Source organism: Emydura macquarii, unplaced genomic scaffold, assembly GCF_026122565.2.
Source record: "Emydura macquarii macquarii isolate MOO-44397 ecotype Brisbane River unplaced genomic scaffold, CSIRO-AGI_Emac_v2 contig_3322, whole genome shotgun sequence".
Classification (NCBI taxonomy): Eukaryota; Metazoa; Chordata; order Testudines; family Chelidae; genus Emydura; species Emydura macquarii.
The window spans coordinates 702,969-725,805 of record NW_027133459.1 but is presented as its reverse complement, the minus strand read 5'-3'; the positions used below and the strand labels follow the sequence as shown (position 1 = coordinate 725,805).

Below are 22,837 nucleotides of genomic sequence, written 5' to 3'. Positions count from 1 at the left end.
CTGGCTTCTCCCCCCCCCCCCCCGCCGTGCTCGGCCGTTGGTATCTTCCGCAGGAAGCCTGGCGCCGCAGCCCTCCGGGCGGTTCCATCTCTCACCCACGATCCCAGCCCGCGCGTTGGTATCGCCCCAAGGGGGCTTCGTGGAGCAGCCCACCCGGCCCCCCCCCGGCTCTCCACAGGTTGGTACCGCCCCATTGAGCACCCCGCCAGAGTCCCCAGGGAAAAACCATTCCCGGCCCCGGGCGGGGGGAGGCCTCGGAATCCGGATTCCAAGGGGGGCTGCTCCGGATTCAGCGCCCGTGGGGCGGGACTGAGCAGGCAGGTGGGGGGCAGAAGCGTGGGGTGGGGACGTGCAATGGCCTGGCCCCGTGGCTAGTCTACTCTGGCTCAGTCCCAGCATGCACCTGGGGGAGCACGATCCGGAGTCGGCACGAGGCGGTGTGAACGCCTTGCAGGTCCCCGCTGCGTTCTCGGACGCCTGGGTCCCTCCGGGTTCACGCAGCCTCGGGGGGGGGGGGGGCTGGACGCCTGGGTGTCTCCTGCTGTGCATGGCTCCGGGGGGGCCCCCGGACGCCTGGGTTCCCTGAGTCGGGGGATGGGCGCTGCGGAGCTGGCTGAGTGCTGAATCGGGGGGGGCACCCCCTCTTCTCTTCCCTAGGTTCAGAGCAAGGACCCCGATTTGTCACCGCCGGGCCCCCCCACGGCTGAGTCACCATGGTGAGTGGGGTCCCCTCGGCTGCCCCAGCCCCCACCCATGGCCCCCCCGGGGGCTGATCCGAGCCCCCATCCCCCCATTACTGCCCTGGGGGTGCCTGGATTCCTCCTCGCATACACAGCCCCCGGGACCCCCCCATCGGGGCAAACCCCAGCCCCCCCATGGAGATCACTGCTGCCCTGGGATGTCCCTGCCCCCCGGTATCTGGGCGGGGAGCGGGGCCCCCCTCATTCGCTGCCCCCCACCCCAGCACGGCCGGCTGAAGGTGAAGACGACGGAGGAGCAGGCCGCGGCCAAGCGCCTAGAGCGGGAGAAGAAGCTGCAGGAGTACGTCGCCGCCACAACGGCCATCTTTGAGAAGGTGCGGGGGGCCGGGGGGGCACCCCAAAGGCTGGGGGGGAGCCAGCAGCCTGCTGATCTCTGACCCCTCTGCCCAGCCCCATTTGTGACCTGTGACCCCCTGGTCTGTGCACTCAACTTGGGTCACCTGGTTGCACGTGGACCTTTGCACATGGACCTTTGCACGGATTGTGAGTGGCCGTGAGCTCACTGATCTTTGACCCCCCCCCAACCTTTGCACGTGGACCTTTGCACGGATTGTAAGTTGCCGTGCACTCACCGATCTTTGACCCCCCCGACCTTTGCACGTGGACCTTTGCATGGATTGTGAGTTGCCGTGCACTCACCGATCTTTGACTCCCCCCCCCCCCCGGCCTTTGCACGGATTGTGAGTTGCCGTGCGCTCACGGATCTTTGACCGCAGACCTTGCTCCACCTCGTGCAGGTTGGGGCACAAGTGATCCTTGGCCCCTTGGCCTTCCCCCCCATGGGCGGCTGGCCCCAGACCCCCAATGCTGGGACCCACTGCCACCCGCGGAAGGCCAAGACGTTTGGGGCCAAGAGGGCCTGGGCTGGGGGGGGCGTGACGTGACTTTTGACCCCCCACCCACCGTTTTCCCCCCCCCCAGAGGAAGGCGGGGCAGCTGGACAAGGAGGCGCTGGAGCTGACCAATCAGATTTTGGGGGCGAACCCCAACTTCGCCACACTCTGGAACTGCCGCCGGGAGATCATCCTGCACCTGGAGGAGGAGGGGTGAGGGGGGCGGGAGGGGGAGAAGTGGGGCGGGCAGAGATCTGGGGGGCAGGGGGAAAGGGGGTAATTTGGGGGGGGTGAGGGGTTGCAGGGAAGCTGGAAGAGGGTGGATCTGGGGGCCCATATGGGAGTGAGTGGGGATTGGGGGGCTGGTCCCTAGGGGGGGTCGTTTGGGGGGGGCCCCATTTCTATCCCCCAGTGGCTGGGAGTCGGGGGAGTCTCCATTTCTGACCCCCCCAGTGGCAGGTCATATGGGGGGCCCCGGCACTGACCTTCCCCCCCCCCCCGCGGCAGGTCCCCGGAGGAGATGCAGGCGCTGTGCCGGGGGGAGCTGAGCTTCCTGGAGTCCTGCCTGCGGGTGAACCCCAAATCCTACGGCACCTGGCACCACCGCGCCTGGCTGCTGGGGCGCGTCCCGCACCCCGACTGGGCCTGGGAGCTGGAGCTGTGCGCCCGCTTCCTGGAGAGCGACGAGCGCAACTGTGAGCCCCCCCCCCCTGAATCCCCCACCCGGCCACTGCCCCCCGAATCCCCCCCAGCCTCACACCCCGGATCCAGCCCCGTAACCCCCCCAATCTCTGACCCCCCCACCTTACACCCCAAATCCCCCCCCCCGTATTGCTCCCCATCTCACGCCCCCAATCCACCTGACTACGCCCCCCAAATCCCCCCAACCGCGTGCCCTGAAACTCCCCCCGACCTCACACCCCAGCTCCACCCCCCAACCTCTGACCCCTTGTGCCCCCGATCCACCCCTGCAGCCGTGCGCCGCGGCCCCCCAAGCCCAGCTCCCTGGCGGGCGCCGGGGAACAGGATGGGGGGGGGCAGCCGGGCTGCAGCTCTCTGACCCCCCGCCGCTCTCTGGCGCCCCCCGCAGTTCACTGCTGGGACTACCGGCGCTTCGTGGCAGGCCGGGCCCAGGAGCCGCCGGAGGCCGAGCTGCGCTTCACCGACGGCCTCATCGCCCGCAACTTCTCCAACTACTCGTCTTGGCACCACCGGAGCCGCCTGCTGCCCCGCCTGCACCCCGACCCCCGGCACCCCGCCCGCCCCGCCGAGGCCGCGCTGCTCCGAGGTGCGGGTGACAGGGTCCCGCCTGGGCAGAGTGGGCTAGTGGTTAGAGCAGGGAGCTGGGTGCCAGGACGCCTGGGTTCTCTCCCCAGCTCAGGGAGGGCAGTGGGGACCAGTGGTTAGAGTGGGGGGGGGCTGGGAGCCAGGACGCTTGGGTTCCCTCCCTGGCCATGGGGGGCAAAAGGGGGGCCCTGGGAGCCAGGACTCCTGGGTTCTTTCCCCGGCTCATGGAGGGGGGGCTAGTGGTTAGAGCAGGGAGCCAGGACGCCTGGGTTCTCTCCCCGGCTCAGGGAGGCCAGTGGGAGCTAGTGGTTAGAGCGGGGGGAGCTGGGAGCCAGGACGCCTGGGTTCGCGCCCGGCCCAGGGATGGAGTCATTCTCGGCCGAGGCCCCCGCCTGCTCGGTGAAACCCCTGGGCCTGGCTGGGGGCTGTGACTTGGGGGGGGCCAGTCCCACCCGGCTCCCTGCTTTGGCCCACGTACCCCATGCACGGTGGGGGGGGCGGCATCTGGGAACCTGCCCCGGGGCGACTCCACCGCGGGAGGCTCACGGGCTGGGCCAGGAGAATTTCCCAGCAGCCCCCCCCCAGAGGGGAAAGACCCTGGACCCCAACCCTCCCCTCCCCCCCCGAGCCGGCCAGCCCTGGGCTCGGCGTGGGGGGGGGGTCCCGGGCCCCCTTTTCCCCACTTCTTTTCTCTTGTCCCCCCCAGAACTGGAGCTGGTACAAAACGCTTTCTTCACGGACCCCAACGACCAGAGTGCCTGGTTCTACCACCGCTGGCTGCTGGGCCGAGGTAGGCTGGGGGGGGGGGGGGCCAGGACACCCCCCCCCAGGGAACGGTCCCAGCCGTGCCTGCGCCTCCATCTCCTTGCCCCGGCACCCATGGAGGGAGAGGATTGGCTGGCACCGGGCCCTGTGGCCGGGGCGGGGGGCAGGGTGCAGCCGGAGGGGGGGGCGGGCAGCAGCCTGGGTCCCCGGTGCCGGGCAGGGCAGGGGTCCCTCCGCCGCTGAGGAGCCCCCCCCGTGGCCCTTCTCCGTCGGCAGCCCCGTGCTCTGGGCCGCGGGGCCTATTCCTGCCCCCCTTCCCGAGCAGGCCCCCCCCCACTCCATAACTGAGAGCTGGAGCCCCCGCTCACCTTACTCTGCTCCCCCCCCCTCCCCGCAGCCGACCTGGAGCCGGCCCTCATCTGCGTCTACGTCTGCCGAGACGACGCCTCCCTGGCCGTGGCTTTCTCCCAGCCCGTGGGGGTGAGTCGCCCGCGATCCGGGGGTCGGGGAGGGGCACAAGGGGGGAGCGCTAACCCCAGGCTCACGAGCCTCTCGGCCGGCAGGTGAGGCCGGGCTCCCGCGACCTGACCCTCTTCGCTGACGAAGCCCCCCTGGCCGTCACTTGGCGCACGCCCGACGGGAGGAACCGGCCTGGCCACGTGTGGGTATCCTGCCCCACCCAGGCAGGGGGGTAGGGGGTGGGGAGCCAGGACTCCTGGGTTCTCTGGGGAGTGGGGGCTAGAGGGTTAGAGTGGGGGGGGGGCTGGGAGCCAGGACTCCTGGGTTCTTTATGTGGGGAGTGAGGCCTAGTGGTTCGAGCAGGGGGGCTGGGCTCCCGGACTCCTGGGTTCTCTGGGAGGGAAGTGGGAGTTGGTGGGCAGAGCGGGTGAAGCTGGGCTCCCGGACTCCTGGGTCCTTTTTCCTTGACCCCCCCACCCGCCAAGCTCTGCGACCTGCCGGCGTCAGCCCTCAACGAGCACTGGCCCCAGCACAGCTTCCGGGTGCACTGGGCGGGCGGGGATGCCCCGAAGGAATGTGTCCTCTTCAAAGGTAACCGGCCCCCCCCCCCCCAGCCCCCCCCCCAACCCTCCCACCACCCCCTGACCTCCTCCCTCTGCCCCCCCAGGCTGCCGGGATTGCTGGTGCCGGGACTCGGTCACCGACGAGCAGGTGTTCAGGTAGGAGCCCCCACACAGCCTCCTCTGCCCCCCCCCCCTCCCACACACAGCCCCAGCCTGGGTCATCTGCCTTGGGGAGCCCCGCCCCCGCAGGGGAGCCCCGCCTCCTCCTTGTCAAAGTAGCCCCGCCTCCCTGGCATGTGGTATGGCACAGGCCCTGCCCCCTGGCATTGCCCTGCCTCTGCCCCTTTAAAGCAGCCCCGCCTCCCAGACAGGCTCCGCCCTGTCAGCGTACTCCTGCCCATTCAAGACTAGTCCCGCCTCTAGATAAGCCCCGCCTCCTCGTTGTGCACAGGCAGATAGGCTCCACCCCCTGCTGTCGCCCCGCCCCCCTGAATGCCCGTTTCAAACTAGCTCCACCCTTGAGTCTCTTTAAACTCCGCCCCTCCAGGTGTGCAGTCAAATCTAGATCCAGGCCCCACCCACCCAGAATGAGCCCCGCCCCTCTCTGGTGCCGGCCACGCCCCCAACCTCTCCTGCCCCGCCCCCTCCCCCCCCCAGGTGTGAGCTCTCCGTGGAGAAGTCAACCCTGCTGCAGTCGGAGCTGGAGTCGTGCAAGGAGCTGCAGGGCCTGGAGCCGGAGAACAAGTGTAGGTGCCTCCCGGACGCCTCGGTTCTCTGCTGGCTTGGGGAGGGGGGTGGGGTCTAGTGGTCCCGGTGGGGGCGGGGCTGGGCACCCGGATGCCTGGGTTCTGTTACCCGGCTCTGCTGGGGGCCGGGTGGTTAGAGCAGGGGGCTGGGCACCTGGATGCCTGGGTTCTCTTCCCAGGACTGGGAGGGGGGCGGGGTCTAGTGGTCCCGGTGGGGGCAGGGCTGGGCGCCCAGACTCCTGGGTCCTCTCCTCCCCCCCCCCCCGCAGGGTGTCTCCTCACCATCATCCTCCTCATGCGGGCGCTGGACCCCCTGGCCTACGAGCGCGAGACCCTCGGCTACTTCGACACCCTGAAGGTGAGCAGCGGGCAGGTGGGTGGGGGAGGGGAGCCACGGGGGGAGGGGCGTGGAGCCAGCGTTCCCAGCCCCCCCACGTGTCTCCGCCACTCCCCCCTCCCAGGCCGCAGATCCCATGCGCTCGGCCTATCTGGACGACCTGCGCAGCCGCTTCCTGGTGGAGAACGGCATCCTGCGGATGGAGTACGCCGAGGCCCGGGTGCTGGACCTGTCTGGCCGGGTACGGGCTGAGGGGTGGGGCCGGGGGCGGAGCTGAGGGGGGGGTGGAGCCGGAGGAATGTCGGAGATGTGAACCCCCTGATGGGTGGGGAGAAGGGGGTGTGGGGCCATGGGGAAAGTGGGCAGGGCTTATATGAGAGGAGGTGGGACTGGGGCGGGGCTTATGTGATAGGAGGAGGAGCTTGTGTGGGGGCGGGACTTATGAGAGGAGGTGGGACTGGGGCGGGGCTTATGTGAGAGGAGGCGGTGCTTGTGAGAGGGTTGGGACTGGGGGCGGGGCCACAAACCTGATTATAGGGTGGGGCTGAGGGAAGGGGGTGGATCCAGACTGGTGGGTGGGGCTGGGGCAGAGTGGGCGGGGCTGCACACTAAAGGCCCCTCCCTCTAGCTTTCTCCCCACCCCCTCTAGGGCCTCACCCTCCTCTGCCACCTGGAGCAGCTGCTGCTCGTCACCCACCTGAACCTGGCGGGGAACCGGCTCCGCCGCCTCCCGCCCGAGCTGGCCGCGCTGCGGTGTCTGGAGGTGAGACGCGCCCCCCCAATACCCCTCCGGGCTGGGACCCAGGTGTCCTGCCCGCCCCCCCCCCCCCCGAGCGGGCAGCGGGACCCAGGCGTCCGGGGCGGGGGGGGTCATTGACTCTCTCTGTCCCCAGGTGCTGGAGCTGGACGAGAACGAGATCGAGACGCTGGACGGGCTCCCGCCCCTCCCCCGCCTGGAGGAGCTCTCTCTCTGCCGCAACCGTATCCCAGCCGGGGGGTGGGGCTGTGGGAGGTGGGGGGGGGCCTCTCTAGCCACCGCATCCTCCTTGACTCCGCTGCTCCTCTCCCAGGCCTCCAGCGAGCCACCGACCTCCGAGCCTTGGCCTCCTTCCCCCGGCTCCGGGGCCTGGCCCTGGGCGCGAACCCCCTGAGCAGCCTCCCCGCCGCCCGGGCCGAGCTGGCCACCCTGCTGCCCCGGGTGCAGATCGCCCTCGCCTAAGGAACTGGGAAGGGGGGCGGCCCCGCCCCTCCTGCTCTGGCCCCGCCCCTATTTTATTGGACCCCAGAAATAAAAGGTTAAAACTGTGGTGTGAGCTGAGTCGCTGGGTGCCCCTCACTCCCGACCCGCAGCCCCCCCAGCTCTGCCGCTGCCCCTCACTCCCGACCCGCAGCCCCCCACATCTTCCTCCCCACAGCTCTGCTGGCACCCCCTATTTGAAATACCCAAAGGGGGTCCCAGGAGCTGGTTGAGTTGCCGGCTGCCCTTTATTGCCGACTGGGTCCATCCCGATGCCCCGAGGGAGCAACGTGGGGGGGGTCACTTTGCAATCCTTTTATCCATACCAGTGTGTAAATGTGTCTTCACGGCCGGCAACTCCCTATCGCCCCTGACTTGGTTCCATGACCCCCTATAAAATGAACATTAACAGCTAGGTCATGGATACAATGATCCCCGCCCCTGTTTGTGGTTTACAGGATGGCCCTGGAGAGGGCAGGCACCTCACCCTGAAACCTAGCCCTGTTACACAGATGTGTGGGGCAGGAAAGGCGGGCCGGGGGCAGGAAGATAATGTTTCTTCCCAGCCTGGGCTGGGGCGGGCGGGGGAATAGTTATTTTGTGAGGCCCAGCCCCGGCCCAGACTGCCGGGCGTGGAGGAAATGAAGATGGAGAAGAGACATTAACTCGAATCCCTCCCCAATTACCGGAATCTGGGTTTGCCCGGCTCTTGAACCCGCTCCCTGGACCTCAGGCCTGGCCACTTGTCCAGCTTTAACTCTTTAGTCGCCTACACCCCTCACTCCCGACCCGCAGCCCCCCACATCCACCCAGCCACGTCTGCTGGCGCCCCTCACTCCCGTCCCGCGGCCCTTTGTCAGTCCGGCCCATTCCCTGGCCCGAAGGAATTTCCCCGGCCCCGTCGCTCCCGGGGTGGGGCCCGGGTGATGCACAACTGGATTCCTCGTGTGAGTGGCTCCTCTGCGGCCACACAGAAACCTCGACATCCGCCACACAGCCCCTGTTGCTTCATCGGTTTCGTGGGAACGGTGACACCCCGTCACACAACCGCTGGTGGGGTTACAACATCGCACGGGGTGTTTCCTGCCCGATCAGGCTGGGCGAGATAAGGGAAGCGCCCAGCTCACCCTGCCCTGAGCCTCCCCACAACCCCGGCCTCGCATGGGCCGGGTGCCAGGAACCTCCCAAATTCCTCCAGCTCCGATTATGGGTGGGGATGCGGAGGGGGGAGCCCAGGGCCGGGCTGGCAGGGGGGCTGCGGGGCGGGAGTGAGGGGCACCCGCCGGGCGGGGAGAAGGGGGAGATTTTGGGCAGATGCCACAGAGCCGGACCCGGGTCCCAGGAGCCTGGCAGAGCCCTGGGGCGAGGAAAACCAGGGAGGCTCCTGTCAACACGCCCAGGCCCCACCTGGGCTCTTCTGACGGGGGAATTACTCACCCCGCCTGACCGGAATAGCAGGGGCTGCAGGTCGGGAGTGAGGGGCACCGGGGGGGCCGGGCTGGCAGAGGAGCTGTGGGTCGGGAGTGAGGAACACCAGGGGGGCCGGGCTGGCAGGGGCTGTGGGTCGGGCGTGAGGGGCACCAGCTGGACTGTGGGGGGCTGGGGAGGCCCTATGTCCCCTTCCCTGACCCCCAAGCCAGACTGACCCCCCTGCGGGGAGACTCCCGGCGCCCCACTCGTTCTGTGGGGCAGCTTAAGCTGGTTTTCTCTGTTCCCTCCTTTGCCCAACCGGGCCCCGGGGGGTTTGGGGCCCCGACGTGGGGGCGGTGGGGGGAGGAGCAGGTTGCAGGGCTCTGGGGGGGGCGATGCCCCAGTGTCCCCTCCCCCCCCGCACCCTGTCTATCCTCCGCTGGGGCAACTCCCTCCCCCCAACCAGTCCCAATACATAGTCCCCCCGGACGCCTGGATTCTCCCCTGGCTCTGGGTGGGGTGGGGGGCTCCAGTGGTTAGAGCAGGGGCAGCTGGGAGCCCGGATGCCTGGGTTCCCTGCGAGCTGTCCCTCAGTGCTTGATGTGGGGGGCTGTGTTGGGGGGCGCTGGGGTGAACCCCCAGGCTCAGATCCCCTATCCGAGCCCCCCCCCAGCCTGCAGGGGACGGGGATCCCCTCACAGCACATCCCCTGGGGGAGTCTCTGGGGAGGCAGGCGAGGGGGGGCCCTGGGGCCGGACACAGCCGCAGGAAGCCCCCGGGGGCGGCTGATCTCACCGGGCCTCACCCGGGTGACTCTCGGGTCGCTGAGTCCAAACCCTGCCTGACCCCCCCGGCCCCGCCCCCGCAAGCCCCGCCCCCGGCCCCGCCCCCCGAGCTTCTAGCCCCAGCGAGCAGCGCCCAGCCCCAGAGCAGCGCGAGCCCGGCCAGTGTCTCAGTGAGTGTGGGGCTGAGAGTTGGGGGGCTGAGGAGTTGGGGGGCTGGAAGAACGGGGTGGAGAGTTTGGGGGGCCGGAGGGAAGGGGCTGGAAGTTGGGGGGCTGGGGATGGGCAGGATAGAAGTTGGGGGGCTGGGAGAGCTGGAGGGTTGGGGGTCCTCGGCCTGGGGGGGCCAGTTGGGCCCTGGTGAACTCTCCCCCCCCCCCCAGAGTCCGGGGGTCCCTCAGTCACCCACGGGACAGGGTCTGGTGCCTTAAAGGGAATTAGATGGGAGGGCTGGGAGCCCGGATGCCTGGGTTCTCTCCCTGCTGTGGGAGGGGGGCTGGGAGACAGAAGGGGGGGGCAGGATGCCTGGGTTCTCTCCCGGCTGTAGGAGGGGAGGGGGGGCTGGCGGCAGAGCCCCCCGCCGTGACATCACCGGGACCCCCCACTCCCATTGGGCACCTGGGTTCCAGGAGGCCACAGGGACCCTTCCCAGCTCTCTGCCCCGCCCCCTACTTCTGTGCCCCCATTGGCTGGCCAGGGCCCCGGCCACACACCCCCCGTCACGGCACCCCCCGGTGCCTGCCCCGGGGACTGCAGCCCGGCTGGCTCCGCCCCCCACATGCGTCCCTCTGTCTGTCCATCCATCCATCCCCACGTCCCTCTGTCCGTCTGTCCATCCATCCCCACACGTGTCCCTCTGTCTGTCCATCCATCCGTCCAACCCCACACATGTCCCTCCATCCATCTGTCCACCCATCCATCGCACCCCATACGCGTCCCTCTCTCTCTGTCCGTCCACCCATCCCCACACACAACCCTCTGTCTGTGTCCATTCAGCACCCACACCCCCATCTGTCTGTCTGTCCGTCCACCCACTCATGGCCCGCCCATGTTCCAGCCCAGGATGCTCTCAGCAGCTGTTCACATCTGGCCTTCCTCCAGCTGGGGCCGGGCAAGGGGGGGAGGGCAGGAGGGACCCGACTGTGGACAGGCCAGTGCCCGGCCCCGGGTGCCCCACGCAGGGCCAAGGCAGGACACCTGGGTCCCGGGCGCACGGCGTGGGGACCAGTGGTTAGAGTGGGGAGGGCGGGGCGCCAGGATGCCTGGGTTCCCCGGAGCTGAGTGAGGAAGAACTGGCCCGGACGCTTGGCAGCAGGAAAGAGGGCGAAGGCGTCGGGCTGTGACCTAGTTTCCAAGCCGTTGCCTCACCGTCCCGGGGCCCATTGCCCCATCGCTGGCTTCCTGCCCCCCCTCCCCCACACTCCCCAGCACCAGGAAGGGCCCTGCCATGGCTGAAATGCAGCCGCCTCTGGTGCGGGGCCCGGTGGCTGAACAGCCACATAGAACACCGATGGGGAACAGCGCTCACCGTCTCTCTCCTCCTCCCCTCCCCCCACAGGCAGGATGCCGGAGGCCGATACGCGGACAGATGTGGGGCGATGGGCGAGTGCCAGCTACCGGGCGCGCCAGCCCGGCCCCCCCGAACCCCCGCCCGAGAGGAGGAAACCCTCAGTCTTCAGCAAAATCTGCAGCTGCTGCAAATGCTGTCAGGGCCGGGGCCGGGGCCGCGTGGACGACACGGACTGGGGGCCGATGCCGGGGGAGGTGCCGGGGGCACGGTCGGCCCAGCCGGTTGTCCGAGGTGAGAGGGGGGACTCCCCGACTCTGCTGAGCCAACGCTGGGCTTGATCCTGGCCCCGCAACCCCTGGGGGGGGTTCCCTGGGTAGGGGTGGGGGGGAGGGGAGAGGCCATAGGGGGTCAGCCCCCCTGGTCCCCTCATGGCACCCCGATTCCCCCCTGGGAACCCCATCCTCCACATGGGACCCCCCACCCCATTCCCTTCCCCAGGGTCCTCCCTCCTGACCCCTCCCTCCTCCAGCTTCTGGGCATCTGGCCCTTCCCCCGCTGACCCACCCTGCCCCTCCCCCACTCCCACTGGGGTTCCACTCTCCAGAACTCGGGGTCTGGCCCTGCCCCCCTTCCTTTTCCCCTCCCCCACTCCTACTGGGGGGCCTGCTGCCAGTAAAGTGGTCCCCCTTTTGGGGTTTCCCCTCTCCAGGTGTGGGGTATCCCAGTGACCCATGCCCTTCCCTCCGGTGGGGTTCCCCTCTCCAGCTGGGGGGGATCCCCGCTGACCCATGCTCCTCCCTCCGGGGGTTCCCCATCTCTGGCTGGGGGGGGGCCCCCTCTGACCTGGCCTGTGCCCGCAGAGGGGATGCTGGTGGTGTCGGGCGTGGAGCTGGGGGGCGAGCGAAGCGGGGCCACCCGCCGGGCCCACCACACAGACGAGTTTGAGTCCGAGCAGCTGATCGTGCGCCGGGGGCAGCCCTTTGACCTGCGCCTGCAGCTCCGCCAGCCCTACGACCCCGAGCTGCACCGCGTCTGCCTGGAGCTGCTCATCGGTGAGATCCTGCCCCACGGCGCCATCCCCTGCTGCTTCACTGCGCCATCCCCTGCCCCGCTGCGCCATCCCCTGCTCCACAGCGCCCCCCGTGGCACCATCCCCTGTCCCACTGCACCATCTCTGCCCCACAGCGCCATCCTCTGCTCCACTGTGCCGTCCGCTGCCCCATGGCACCTCCCCGGTGCCCCGCAGGGCCCCCTTGCCGCCCCACGAGCCATCTCTTGCCCCACGGCATCCCCTCACTGCATCCTGCGCTGTCCCCCGGTGCCCCCTCGCTGCCCCACGATGTCCCCTCGCTTTCTCAGCAGAGGGATGGGAATTCAGCCGCCCCACAGCCCCGCTGATAGGTTTGAGCCGCCCTGGTTGGCTCTGAAGCGGAGCCAGCCCCCTTGGCCACCGGCCCAGCCAGCTCTGTAATTACCCCCCGTCCCCACGCCCTGGGGACAGGAACCCACACCGTCATTAGCCGCCCGCCCGCCCTGGCAGCTCCCCAGGCCTGGTGGCCACGTCGGGCGTCCCCCCCGCTTCTTCCCCCAGCACAGCCCCACAGCTCAGCCAGACCCAGAGGCCATGTGGCTGCCATCTGGGGGCACTGCTGGGGGGAAGCTCCCAGCGCCGGACACCCCAGGCTGGCTGAGCGAGAGGCCGTGGGTAGCGGCAGGGAAATGGGGCGGCCGCACCCCGCCGGGTCCCACCCCGGCTCCCCCACACACGGGTCGAACGGGTTTGGGAGGGGCTCTTCCTGCCCGGACCTGCTGCTGGAGCTGAGATCACAGGGCTGGGATGGCAGGACACGTAGGCTGGCACTGGGAGCTTCCTCCTGGTGGTGCCCCTGGCCAGGGTCCTGCCCGGGCTGCAAGCTTCAGCCCCAGTGGTGCCCCACTATCCCTAGGCTGATCGACATCACATTCGTTTGGATGTCTGGACTCCAGCCTCCTCCCTGGTGGGAGAGGGACTGGTCTGTCCCTAGAGAATGTGGGGCAGAGGGACAGAGTGCATGGGTGAGGGGTGGCCAGGAGTGGGGGGATGGGTGGTAGGCTTCTCCTGCAAGGGGCTGGCTGGAGGTTGGGGTGTCAGGGAATCGAGGGGGGGTGACCCCACAGGGGGGTTTCACTCCCAGTCTCTCTTCCCACCCACCAGGCCCCACGCCCCAGGTGTCGAAGGCCACGCACATCCTGGTGCCGGTGGGGGCCCCGCTGCCCGGGCTGGGCTGGGCGGCCGAGGTGACCAAGTCCAGCTCCGACAGCCTGAGCCTGCGGGTCAGCATCGCCCCCACGGCTGTCATCGGCAAATACCGCTTCAGTGTCAAGACCCGCAGCCGGGCGGGCGAGTACCAGATGCCCTTCGACCCCCGCAACGAGATCTACATCCTCTTCAACCCCTGGTGCCGCGGTGAGCCCCGGGGGCACTGCCGGGGGGGCGGGGAACTTGCTGCACATGGGGGCTGGCGTGGGACTGATGGGCCCTCCCTCCCCACAGGACCCGGTGCACCTGGTGTGGGAGGGTCTGGGGGAGGGGCCACGAGTGGGGCGGGGCTATGGGCAAGGTGGGGGTCCAAGGGAGGCTGACGGTGTAGCTGGTGCAGGAGGGGTAGGGGGCGGGGCCATGGGCAGGGAGTGGGACTGTGGGGCTGACAGTCCTCCCCCACCCCCAGAGGGCACTGTGTAGCTGGTGCGGGAGGGGCAGGAGGCAGGGTGGTGGGCGGAACTATCGGTCACAGGGCGGGACCACTGGGCCAGGGGGGCGGGGCTGTCATCGACTGACAGGCCCTCCCTCCCCGGAGGAGAGGGTGTACCCTGCGTGGGAGAGTGAGGGGGGGTGCTGCGGCGCCCATGGGCAGGGCCTCGGGCAGGGGTGGGCGGGGCCAGCGTGGGACTGACGGGCCCTCCCTCGCTCCCCCACAGAGGACGTGGTGTATCTGCCCCGGGATGACTGGCTGGAGGAATACGTCCTCAACGAGAGTGGGCGCATCTACTACGGCACCGAGTCCCAAATCGGGGAGCGCACCTGGAACTACGGGCAGGTGGGGCCGGGGCCGGGGCCTGAGGGGGAGGAGGGGTTCCTGGGCCGGGAGGGGGCCATTCCGTGCTGACCCCCCCCGTCTCTCTCTCCCACCCCCCACAGTTTGACCAGGGGGTGCTGGATGCCTGCCTCTACATCCTGGACCGGCGCGGCATGCCCCACTCGGGGCGCGGGGACCCCATCAGCGTCTCCCGCGTCGTCTCCGCCATGGTGAGTGTGGGGGGGTCCCTCTCCCCCCCCGATGTCAGCCCCCGCCCCCTCATCCTGCTCTGCCTTGCACTTGTCTGTCCATCCATCCGGCCTGGCACTTCATCCATCCTTCCAGCCCCTGTTCTTTCTTCACTCCCCTTCATCGCTCTCTCTCTCCCCCCCCCAGGTGAATTCCCTGGATGACAACGGGGTGCTGGTGGGGAACTGGACGGGCGACTACTCGCGGGGCACCAACCCGTCGGCCTGGGTGGGCAGCGTGGACATCCTGCGGAACTACCACCGCACCGGCTACCCCGTCCTCTACGGCCAGTGCTGGGTCTTCGCCGGTGTCGTCACCACGGGTAATGCCCCCGGGGAGGCCGCTGGGGGCCATGGATGGGGGGGGTGTGCCAGGCCCAGCTGGTCACCGGGGGGCACCGTTGGGGGGGGCCCACCACCCCTGACTGGACGCTGGGGCGCATCCCTGGGGGGGACCCACTGCCCGTGACTGGCCACTGGGGGGCACCATTCGGGCGGACAACCCCCACCCCAACTGGCCACTGGGGGGCACTGTTGGGGGGGACCCACCTCCCCTGACTGGCCACTGGGTGGCACCATTGGAGGGACCCACTGCCCCTGACTGGCCACTGGGGGGCACTGCTGGGGGCAAAAGGGGGTGACGCCAGAATAAATGAAAGACGAGCGAGAAGGAACGACTGAATGGAAGAAAGGCCGAGGGGCCAGTGGGGACAGAGGGAAAGGAAAGTGGCGAGGAAGGAGGAGTGCAGGGAAGGAAAGCGGCACTGCAGAGATGACTGACTGGAGAAAGAACATGGAGGAGTCGGGGGGGGGGAGGCGGGAGGGACGGAAGGAAGCAATGGAAGAGTGGACGGACAGACAGGAGGGGGAAAGAGAGACAACTTGGGGGCGGAAGGGTCGAGCCGGAGACTGAAGGACGGGAGAGAGGACCAGAGGCAATGAAGTGAGGGTGGGAAGGGAATGAATGAACAGAGGAAGGAATGAACGAATGGAGGATGAATGATTCATTCATACATTCATTCAATCAATCAATGAATGAACGAATCAATCAATCAATCAATTGATCAATGAACGAATGAATCAATTAATCGATCAATGAATGAATGAATGAACGAACGAACGAATGGAGGAAGGAATGGAGGATGGAGGACTGAACGGAGGAATGAATGAACGAAGGAACGAATCAATGAAGGAAGGAAGGAAGGAATGGGCGATGGATGAATGAATGGAGGAATGAACGAATGAATGAACAGAGGAATGAATGAATGAAAAAGGAGGAACCAATGAACAGAGGAAAGGAATAAAGAGGCAAGACAGGGATAGCGTTGGCGGGGGGCACCGAGACACAGGGTGGGGGCCCATGTCCCCACCCATGGCAGCCCCTGACCCCCCTCCTTGTTCTGCCCCCTCCCCCCAGTCCTGCGGTGCTTCGGGATCGCGACCCGCACGATCACCAACTACAACTCGGCCCACGACACGGACGTCAGCCTCACCATGGACATCTACTTCGACGAGAACATGAAGCCCCTGGAGCGGCTCAATGCCGACTCCGTCTGGTGAGGGGGCGGTCACCAGGAGGGGGGGGTGCTGAGGGATGGTGGGGCCCCTCCTGGAAGGGGGGAGAAAGGGGGACTCTGATGTAACCGGTGCCTCCTCCCAGGAATTTCCACGTGTGGAATGACTGCTGGATGACCCGGCCCGACCTGCCCTCAGGGTACGACGGGTGGCAAGTGGTCGATGCCACCCCCCAAGAGACCAGCAGTGGTGAGTGGAGGGGACGGGCTGGGGGGGCAGAAAGAGGGTGCGGGGGGCAGAGGAAGAAGGGGGAGGGGAGAAGAGGGCTGGGGGATGGGTTTGAAGGAGGGGGCCAGGGTTGAGTTGGTGGTGAGGATCCAGTGGTGGGGAGTTCCCCAGGACAATGGGAACTTCTGGGGAACTTCTGGGGCCCCGAGTCCCATGGGGGCTGTTGAGTCTGATCATGTGTGTTCCCCCCACTCCCTCTCCCCCTCTGCTTGCAACCCCTCCCCCCCCAGGTATCTTCTGCTGTGGTCCCTGCCCAGTGGAGGCCATTAAGAATGGGCAGGTGTACCTGAAATACGATGCACCCTTCATCTTCGCTGAGGTATGGGGGGGGGGGTCCAAAAAAGTCTGCTTCCCCAGCCACTGACAATCAGTATTTTGGGGGGGGGTCTCTGGGATGGGGGGACAAGAGGAGTTGTGGGGCCAGTGATGGTCCCCCTCCCGCCCAGTAAGCAACGAGAAGTGGGGATCTGTGTTAAGGGTCTGAGGGATATGGGGGTGGGTCTCTTGGGGAGGTTATGGGGGGTGGGTCTCTGGAGCTTCAGGGGGGTTGAAGGGTGGGGGTGTCTCCATGGAGGAGGGATGGGGGGATGGGGTCTCATGGGGGGGGGAAAGGGACAGTGAAGGGGGCGGGGTATCTTCCTTATGGAGGGCCAGGTGGAGGTAGGGGGGTGGAGGCGGGGAGTCTCTCTGTGTGGGGATCTCTTTGCGGGGCTGCAAAGGGGGGGTTCTCTCCATAGGAGGCAGAGTCACTGTGGAAGGCTGTGAAGGGGCGGAGTCTTTCAAAGGCAGTGAAGGGGCAGAGTCTCTCCATGGGGGGCGTGGTCTCTGGAATGCCATGAGGGGGTGGAGTCTCTCCATGGGGGGCGTGGTCTCTGTGGAAGGCACCGAAGGGGTGGAGTCTCTCTGTGGGGGCATGGTCTCTGGAAGGCCACGAAGGGGCACAGTCTCTCCCTGCGGCCCGGGTGACTGCGTAAAGCCGTGAAGGGGCGGAGTCTCTCGGGGGGGGCTGTGGGTGGGACCTGAGTCACTCCCCTCCCCCCAGGTGAACAGCGACAAGGTGTACTGGCAGCGCCAGGCCGACGGCACCTACAAGATCGTCTACGTGGAGGAAAAGGCCATCGGGCACCTGATCAGCACCAAGGCTGTGGGCTCCCATGAGCGCCACGACGTGACCGAGATCTACAAGCACCCCGAGGGTATGCGGCGGGCACGCGGGGTGAGGGGCGACTGGGCGGGCCCCCGTGCCTGCACCACCCTTCCGGCACAGCTCACCGCCACCGCGCCCGCACCACCCTCCCGGCATGGCTCACCGCCACCGCGCCACCTTGCGGCCGCTCCCCAGTGCCCGCACGGTCAGGCCCACTTTCATGCGCGCTTGCTCGTGCCATCCCGGCTGCATGTGTGCGCTGGCTCTTGCACGCTTCCTCACAGCCTGTTCTGCACACGCCCGCTCACTCTCACACGCCCGCGTCTGTGTGTCCACGCTCGCTCTTCCATGCTTCTCCGCACCCCCTGCTGCACGTGCATGCTTGCTTTTCCACACTTCCGCATGCCCTCTTCTGCACAGTCACTCTTGCATGTTTCCTCGCTCACTCTCGCACACTTCCCCACACCCTCTCCTGCACGTGCACGCTCACCCATGCACACTTCCCCATTCACTCTTGCACACTTCCCCACACCCTCTTCTGCACATGCACATTCGCTCTTGCATGTTTCCCTGCTCACGCTTGCACATTTCCCCATGCCCTCTTCTGCACGTGCACACTCACTGTTGCACACTTCCCCACACCGTCTCCTGCATGGGCACGCTTGCTCTTGCACGCTTCCCCACATCCACTTGTGCATGTGCCCGCTCGCTCTTGCACACTTCCCTGCTCGCTCTTGCACGTTTCCTCACTCACTCTCTCACACTTCCCCACACCCTCTCCTGCACATGCACGCTCACCCATGCACACTTCCCCACACCCTCTTCTGCCCATGCACTCTTACTCACGCGCTTGCTGTCTGTTGCACTCACCCCCTAGCACTCTGGGAAGCATCACGGTGCACACTCATGTGCCTTTGCAAGTTTTGGCACTCATTTCTCAGGCTCCCGCCTGCATTCTCTCACTTCTCATTTGCACTCTTGCTTTGGAAAGTGCACTTGCTGTTACACAGCCTTGTGCAAGGGCAGCACTCACTCCTGCAGATCTCATGCACTTTTGGACTCTCTTACACACACCCGCTCACTGGGCACATTACTTCTTGCACTCGTGCACACTCACTTGAGCACGCTTGCTCTTTCTCTCACATTCCTGTTTCCACACTCAAGTGTCTCTGTTTGCACATTCATGTATGCATGTCTTCTGCATGCTTTGCACACACACACATGCTTGCAGTTTTTGTTCGCACACTCATTCTTCTGCACTCACCTCTCCATGTTTGTATGCTCACTTCTCCATGTTCACTATGCTCACTCTTGCTTCCTCACAAATTTGCTTGCATGCTTGCTTCTCTGCACACTCACACCTTGATGTTTGCACGCTTTCTTCTCCATGTTTGCGCACTCCCTTGCATCCACTCATTTGCACGGTTGCTTCACCCTGTTTGCATTCTTTTGCATGCTCACATTTGGGTGTGCACACTTACTTTTTCTCATTTGCACACGCACATGGGCATGTTTGTGCACTTGCTTCTCTGTGCACTCGCATGTTTGCACACTACATTCCCTGCACACACGTGTGCACTCATTTGCTTTACCATTTGCACACTCACTCATGCTCACCCACCCATTCCTGTTTGCATGCTCAGGCTCGTGTGCATTCACACACTTATGGTTGCACAGTGGCACATTCCCGTTTGCACACTTGTCTCACTATGTTTGCACACACACTCTTGTGCGCTCACCCATCCATGGCTGCACATTCGCTTCTCCCTGCCTACTGGTGATCAGCTGTATAATCAATCGCTGGACCACACCAGTATGAAATATATTAAGAGACCCAACAGCCACCAGATTCATGCGACACACCAGCAATGCCGTAGTGCACATGTGAGATAATCAGTCCGCCCGCGGTTTCCAGGAAGCCGTCCCTTGCAGAGTCTTGACAATCACCTGCCGCGGCAGCTGGGTGCCCAGGAGGGCACGTTGCAGCTGGGAGACTTTCCACGAGGATTTTACACGCTACGAAACTCTTCACACCTTCCTACAACCCAACCCACCCGGTCGTGTTGGTTCCCTGCCCGGGGGTTCGGGGCCTGGGCACCTCCCTAGCACGTGATGAGATCCGGAACTAGCGTGGCTGGATTGGGACACGTTTCCTCTCTGCTTGTGCCAAACACGGGGCTGGGCTAGTGCCGGGCGTGTGGGCTGCGGCTCAGCAGGAGTGAACACAGCCCCACCGAGCACCCGGAGCAGCCGACCTTTTGTATAACAGGAGGGCGAGCATTGCACACTCCCTCTGGCATACCTGGTCATGTTGACATGATTGCTTTGCTGCCTTTGCACACTCCCTCCTGTGCCCCCATCGGCACGTGCTTGCTTTGCTGCATTTGCACACTCAGGTGTGCTGCTTCATGAGTTTGCATGTGTTGTTTTTCTGGTTGCACTCTCGCAGGTGTGCGCTCCCGTATCTGTGCTTGCACATTTGCTTTTCTGCTTTTTGCACATGCAAGCACACCCACGTGGTCACGGCTGCATTCGTGCTTTGCCCTGTTTGCATACTCACTCTTGTGCACTCACATATTAAGGTTGGCATGCTCGCATTACTGCTTTGCGCACTCAACTGTGCATACCCATATTTGCATGCTTACTTGTCTGCGTTTGCACGATCATGTGTACACTCAGATTTGTTTGCATAATCACTTTTATTTGCACACTCACTCTTGAGAATGCTTACCTTCATGTTTACATTTGCTTTCCTGTATTTGCACACTCACTACTGCACACACATTGTTTGTGTGCTGTTTTCTGCACTTGCACGCTCATTATTGCACACTTACCTCTTTGTACACTCCATGTTCTGCATGTGCAACCTTCTGCACACTCATTTGCACATTCCTTTTTCTGCATTTGCACAGTATTACACACTCATGCCTGCATGCCCACTTTGCCATGTTTACACACACCATCTTGTTTGCACACTCATTTCTCCACATTTGCATATCTACATCCACCCATTTGTATACTCACGTGGCCACATTTGCACGCTCACCCATTCTGGCTTGCACACGTGCTTTGCCACATTTGCACGCTCACCCATTCCTGCTTCCACACATGCTTTGCCACATTTGCACGCTTTCCCCTTGGACACCGTGGTGTTTGCACACTCAGCCACTTCTATTTGCACACAAGCATTCCCCATCTTTGCACGTGGACACTGTTCCCGGGTGGGGGGCCCGGGCCGGGATCCCCTCCCTCGCTGACCCTTTGTGGTCCGTCCCCCGCCCCCCAGGATCGGAGGCGGAGCGGAAGGCGGTGGAGACGGCGGCCAGGCACGGCACCAAGGCGCACATCTACAAGAACAAAGAGTGGGGCGAGGACGTGTCGGTGAGCGTGGAGACCTCCGAGGCCATCATGGGCCAGGACGTCAGCGTCCAGGTGACCCTGAGCAACCGAGGCAGCAGCCAACGGAGTGTGGCCCTCAGCCTGCACCTGGCCCCCATGTTCTACACAGGTGTGACAGGCAGCACTTTCAAACAGGAGAGCAAGCAGGTGGCGATCCCGCCTGGCGGAGGTGAGACCCCCCCCCGGCCCCCAATCCCCCCCCTGAACCCTGATCCCAAATCCCCCAGCTTCCGAACCCCCAAAGCTCAGCCACACCCCCAAAGCTCCCTCAACACCCCCCTGCACCTGGCCTGCAAACCCACCCGAACCCCAGTTCCCCACCTGCCGTCTCGCCCCCGCAAACCGCCAGCCTGCCACCTCCCCCATCCCCCTGAACCCCAGTTCCCCACCTGCCGCCCTGCCCCCGCAAACCGCCAGCCTGCCGCCTCCCCCATCCCCCTGAACCCCAGTTCCCCACCTGCCGCCCTGCCCCCGCAAACTGCCAGCCTGCCACCTCCCCCATCCCCCCGAACCCCAGTTCCCCACCTGCCGCCCTGCCCCCCCAAACCGCCAGCCTGCGGCCTCCCCGATCCCCCTGAACCCCAGTTCCCAGCCTCCCCCCGAACCCCAAGTGACACCAAGATAGCCCGGGGTGACTTCCAGCAGGACCGTTCCTGCCTGGCAAAGGTGACCCCCTCAGATCTGCCCCCCCGCAAAGCCTCAGACCCAACCCCCGCTCTCCCCTCCCCCCATCTCATCCATCATCTCAGCTCTGGCCCCTGCGCGCCCCAGCCCTTGGCCCCCCACCCACTCCGGGCTCTCTGACCCCCTCCTCGCTCCCCTGCAGCCCAGTCCGTGCGCATGGTCGTCTCGTACCCCGAGTACCAGCCCCACCTCGTGGACCAGGCCGCCCTCCTGCTCAGCGTCTCGGGGAAGGTGGCTGAGACGGGGCAGGTCCTGGCCAAGCAGCACAGCTTCCGCCTGCGCACGCCGGACCTGACACTCACGGTAAAGGGGGCCTGGACGCCTGGGTTCTCTCGCTGCGGGGGGGGGGCGGGGGGGGCTGACGCTCACGGTAAAGGGGGCCCGGACGCCTGGGTTCTCTCGCTCCGGGGACAGCCTGGATGCCTGGTTCTCTCAATATGGGGTGGGAGGGACCTGACACTCACGGTAAAGGGGGCCTGGACACCTGGGTTCTCTCGCTAAAGGGGGGGCCCAGATGCCTGGGTTCTTTCACTATGAGGTGGGCGGGGCCTGACACCCACGGTAAAGAGGGCCCGGACGCCTGGGTCCTCTCACTGCGGGGAGGGCCTGATGTTCATGGTAAAGGGGGTCCGGACTCCTGGGTTCTCTCGCTGCAGGGACAGCCCGGATGCCTGGGTTCTCTCACTATGGGGCGGGAGGGGCCTGACATTTACGGTAAGGGGGGCCCGGATGCCTGGGTTCTCACCTCTCTGGCTGGCTCTCTCAGGTGCTGGGCCCAGCAGTGGTGGGGCAGGAGACGCAGGTGCAAGTCGTCTTCAAGAACCCGCTGCCCCAGACACTGAAGGGGGCCGTCTTCCACATGGAGGGCTCGGGGGTGTCCAGCCCCAAGGCCACGACTATAGGGTGAGTGACCCCCTTCCCAGCCCCTCCTCCTCCTCGCTCCAACACCCTCTCCCCTCCCAGCACCGTGGAGGGAACCCAGGTGTCCTGACCCCCTTCTCTCTCCCCGCAGGAACATCGGCGGCTACCAGACCATCTCCTTCCGCCAGGCCTTCGTGCCGCTGCGGGCTGGCCGGCGGCAGCTGGTGGGCAGCCTGGACAGCCCCCAGCTGTCCCAAGTCCACGGGGTGGTGACGGTGGACGTGGCCCCGGCCTCGGGGGGGCAGCCAGCCCCGGAAGCTCCCGCCCGTGCCTCCCCGGCTAGGGGTTCACCGGCCCGGGGCTCCCCCGCCCGCCAGCCGGACCCCCGCGCCTCCCCTGCGCGCCAGCCGGACCCCCGCGCCTCCCCCGCCCGCCAGCCGGACCCCCGCGCCTCCCCTGCGCGCCAGCCGGACCCCCGCGCCTCCCCCGCCCGCCAGCCGGACCCCCGCACCTCCCCCGCCAGCCGCCCCGTCTGAGCGTGGCGGGGGGGGGTCTCTGTGCCGAGGGGGGCCACGGGGACACCTCCGGAGCCCCCCCCCACTGCCCCCGTCAACACCTCCCTCTGTCCATCCGTCCGTCCGTCCCCCCCTTCGTCTCCATCCAGCCACCTCCCCCCCCCACAGATACACACAGAGGGAACGGCTGTTCCCGGACTCCTGGGTTCCCCCAGCCACCGCCCCAGCCCCCGCCTGGGGGGGTCCCCAATCCAGCCCCGGGCCCCCCCTTTCACCCCGGATCAGACCAGGCCCCCCCCCCCCGCCCCAGGCAAAGGGGAATCCCCGGGGGGGGGGGCTCGACCATTGTTTAAAATAAAGGGTTTGACGCCCCAAAAGTCCCGCGTCCGCCTCTTTGTCTGTCGGGGGAGGGGAGCCGGGGGGTGTCCCCGAAT

General features: G+C 66.2%; 2 protein-coding genes across 4 annotated transcripts; both read left to right on the top strand.

Moving 5' to 3' along the window:
- Nucleotides 1-47: 47 nt before the first annotated feature.
- On the top strand, nucleotides 48-7,056 carry RABGGTA (Rab geranylgeranyltransferase subunit alpha). Of its 3 annotated transcripts, none has more exons than XM_067533074.1 (17): nucleotides 48-178; nucleotides 658-716; nucleotides 965-1,075; nucleotides 1,683-1,807; nucleotides 2,102-2,289; nucleotides 2,685-2,882; nucleotides 3,588-3,671; nucleotides 4,044-4,126; nucleotides 4,210-4,311; nucleotides 4,591-4,696; nucleotides 4,773-4,824; nucleotides 5,326-5,414; nucleotides 5,684-5,772; nucleotides 5,876-5,992; nucleotides 6,401-6,514; nucleotides 6,645-6,732; nucleotides 6,822-7,056. In XM_067533074.1, the coding sequence occupies exons 2-17, from the start codon at nucleotides 714-716 to the stop codon at nucleotides 6,968-6,970; spliced, it is 1,698 nt and encodes a 565-aa protein (XP_067389175.1). In that variant the 5' UTR covers nucleotides 48-178; nucleotides 658-713; the 3' UTR covers nucleotides 6,971-7,056. The 3 variants fall into 3 exon arrangements, with proteins under 3 accessions (XP_067389175.1, XP_067389174.1, XP_067389173.1); XM_067533073.1 differs by lacking the exon at nucleotides 48-178 and adding an exon at nucleotides 251-317; XM_067533072.1 differs by lacking the exon at nucleotides 48-178 and having other exon boundaries at nucleotides 688-1,075.
- A 3,687-nt stretch (nucleotides 7,057-10,743) lies between these two features.
- Nucleotides 10,744-22,551, top strand: TGM1 (transglutaminase 1). The gene is made up of 14 exons (XM_067533161.1): nucleotides 10,744-10,981; nucleotides 11,551-11,742; nucleotides 12,885-13,136; nucleotides 13,649-13,767; nucleotides 13,869-13,976; nucleotides 14,143-14,317; nucleotides 15,412-15,550; nucleotides 15,655-15,758; nucleotides 16,028-16,116; nucleotides 16,840-16,993; nucleotides 20,231-20,512; nucleotides 21,170-21,330; nucleotides 21,794-21,930; nucleotides 22,040-22,551. The coding sequence occupies exons 1-14, from the start codon at nucleotides 10,744-10,746 to the stop codon at nucleotides 22,422-22,424; spliced, it is 2,535 nt and encodes an 844-aa protein (XP_067389262.1). The 3' UTR covers nucleotides 22,425-22,551.
- Nucleotides 22,552-22,837: the final 286 nt, after the last annotated feature.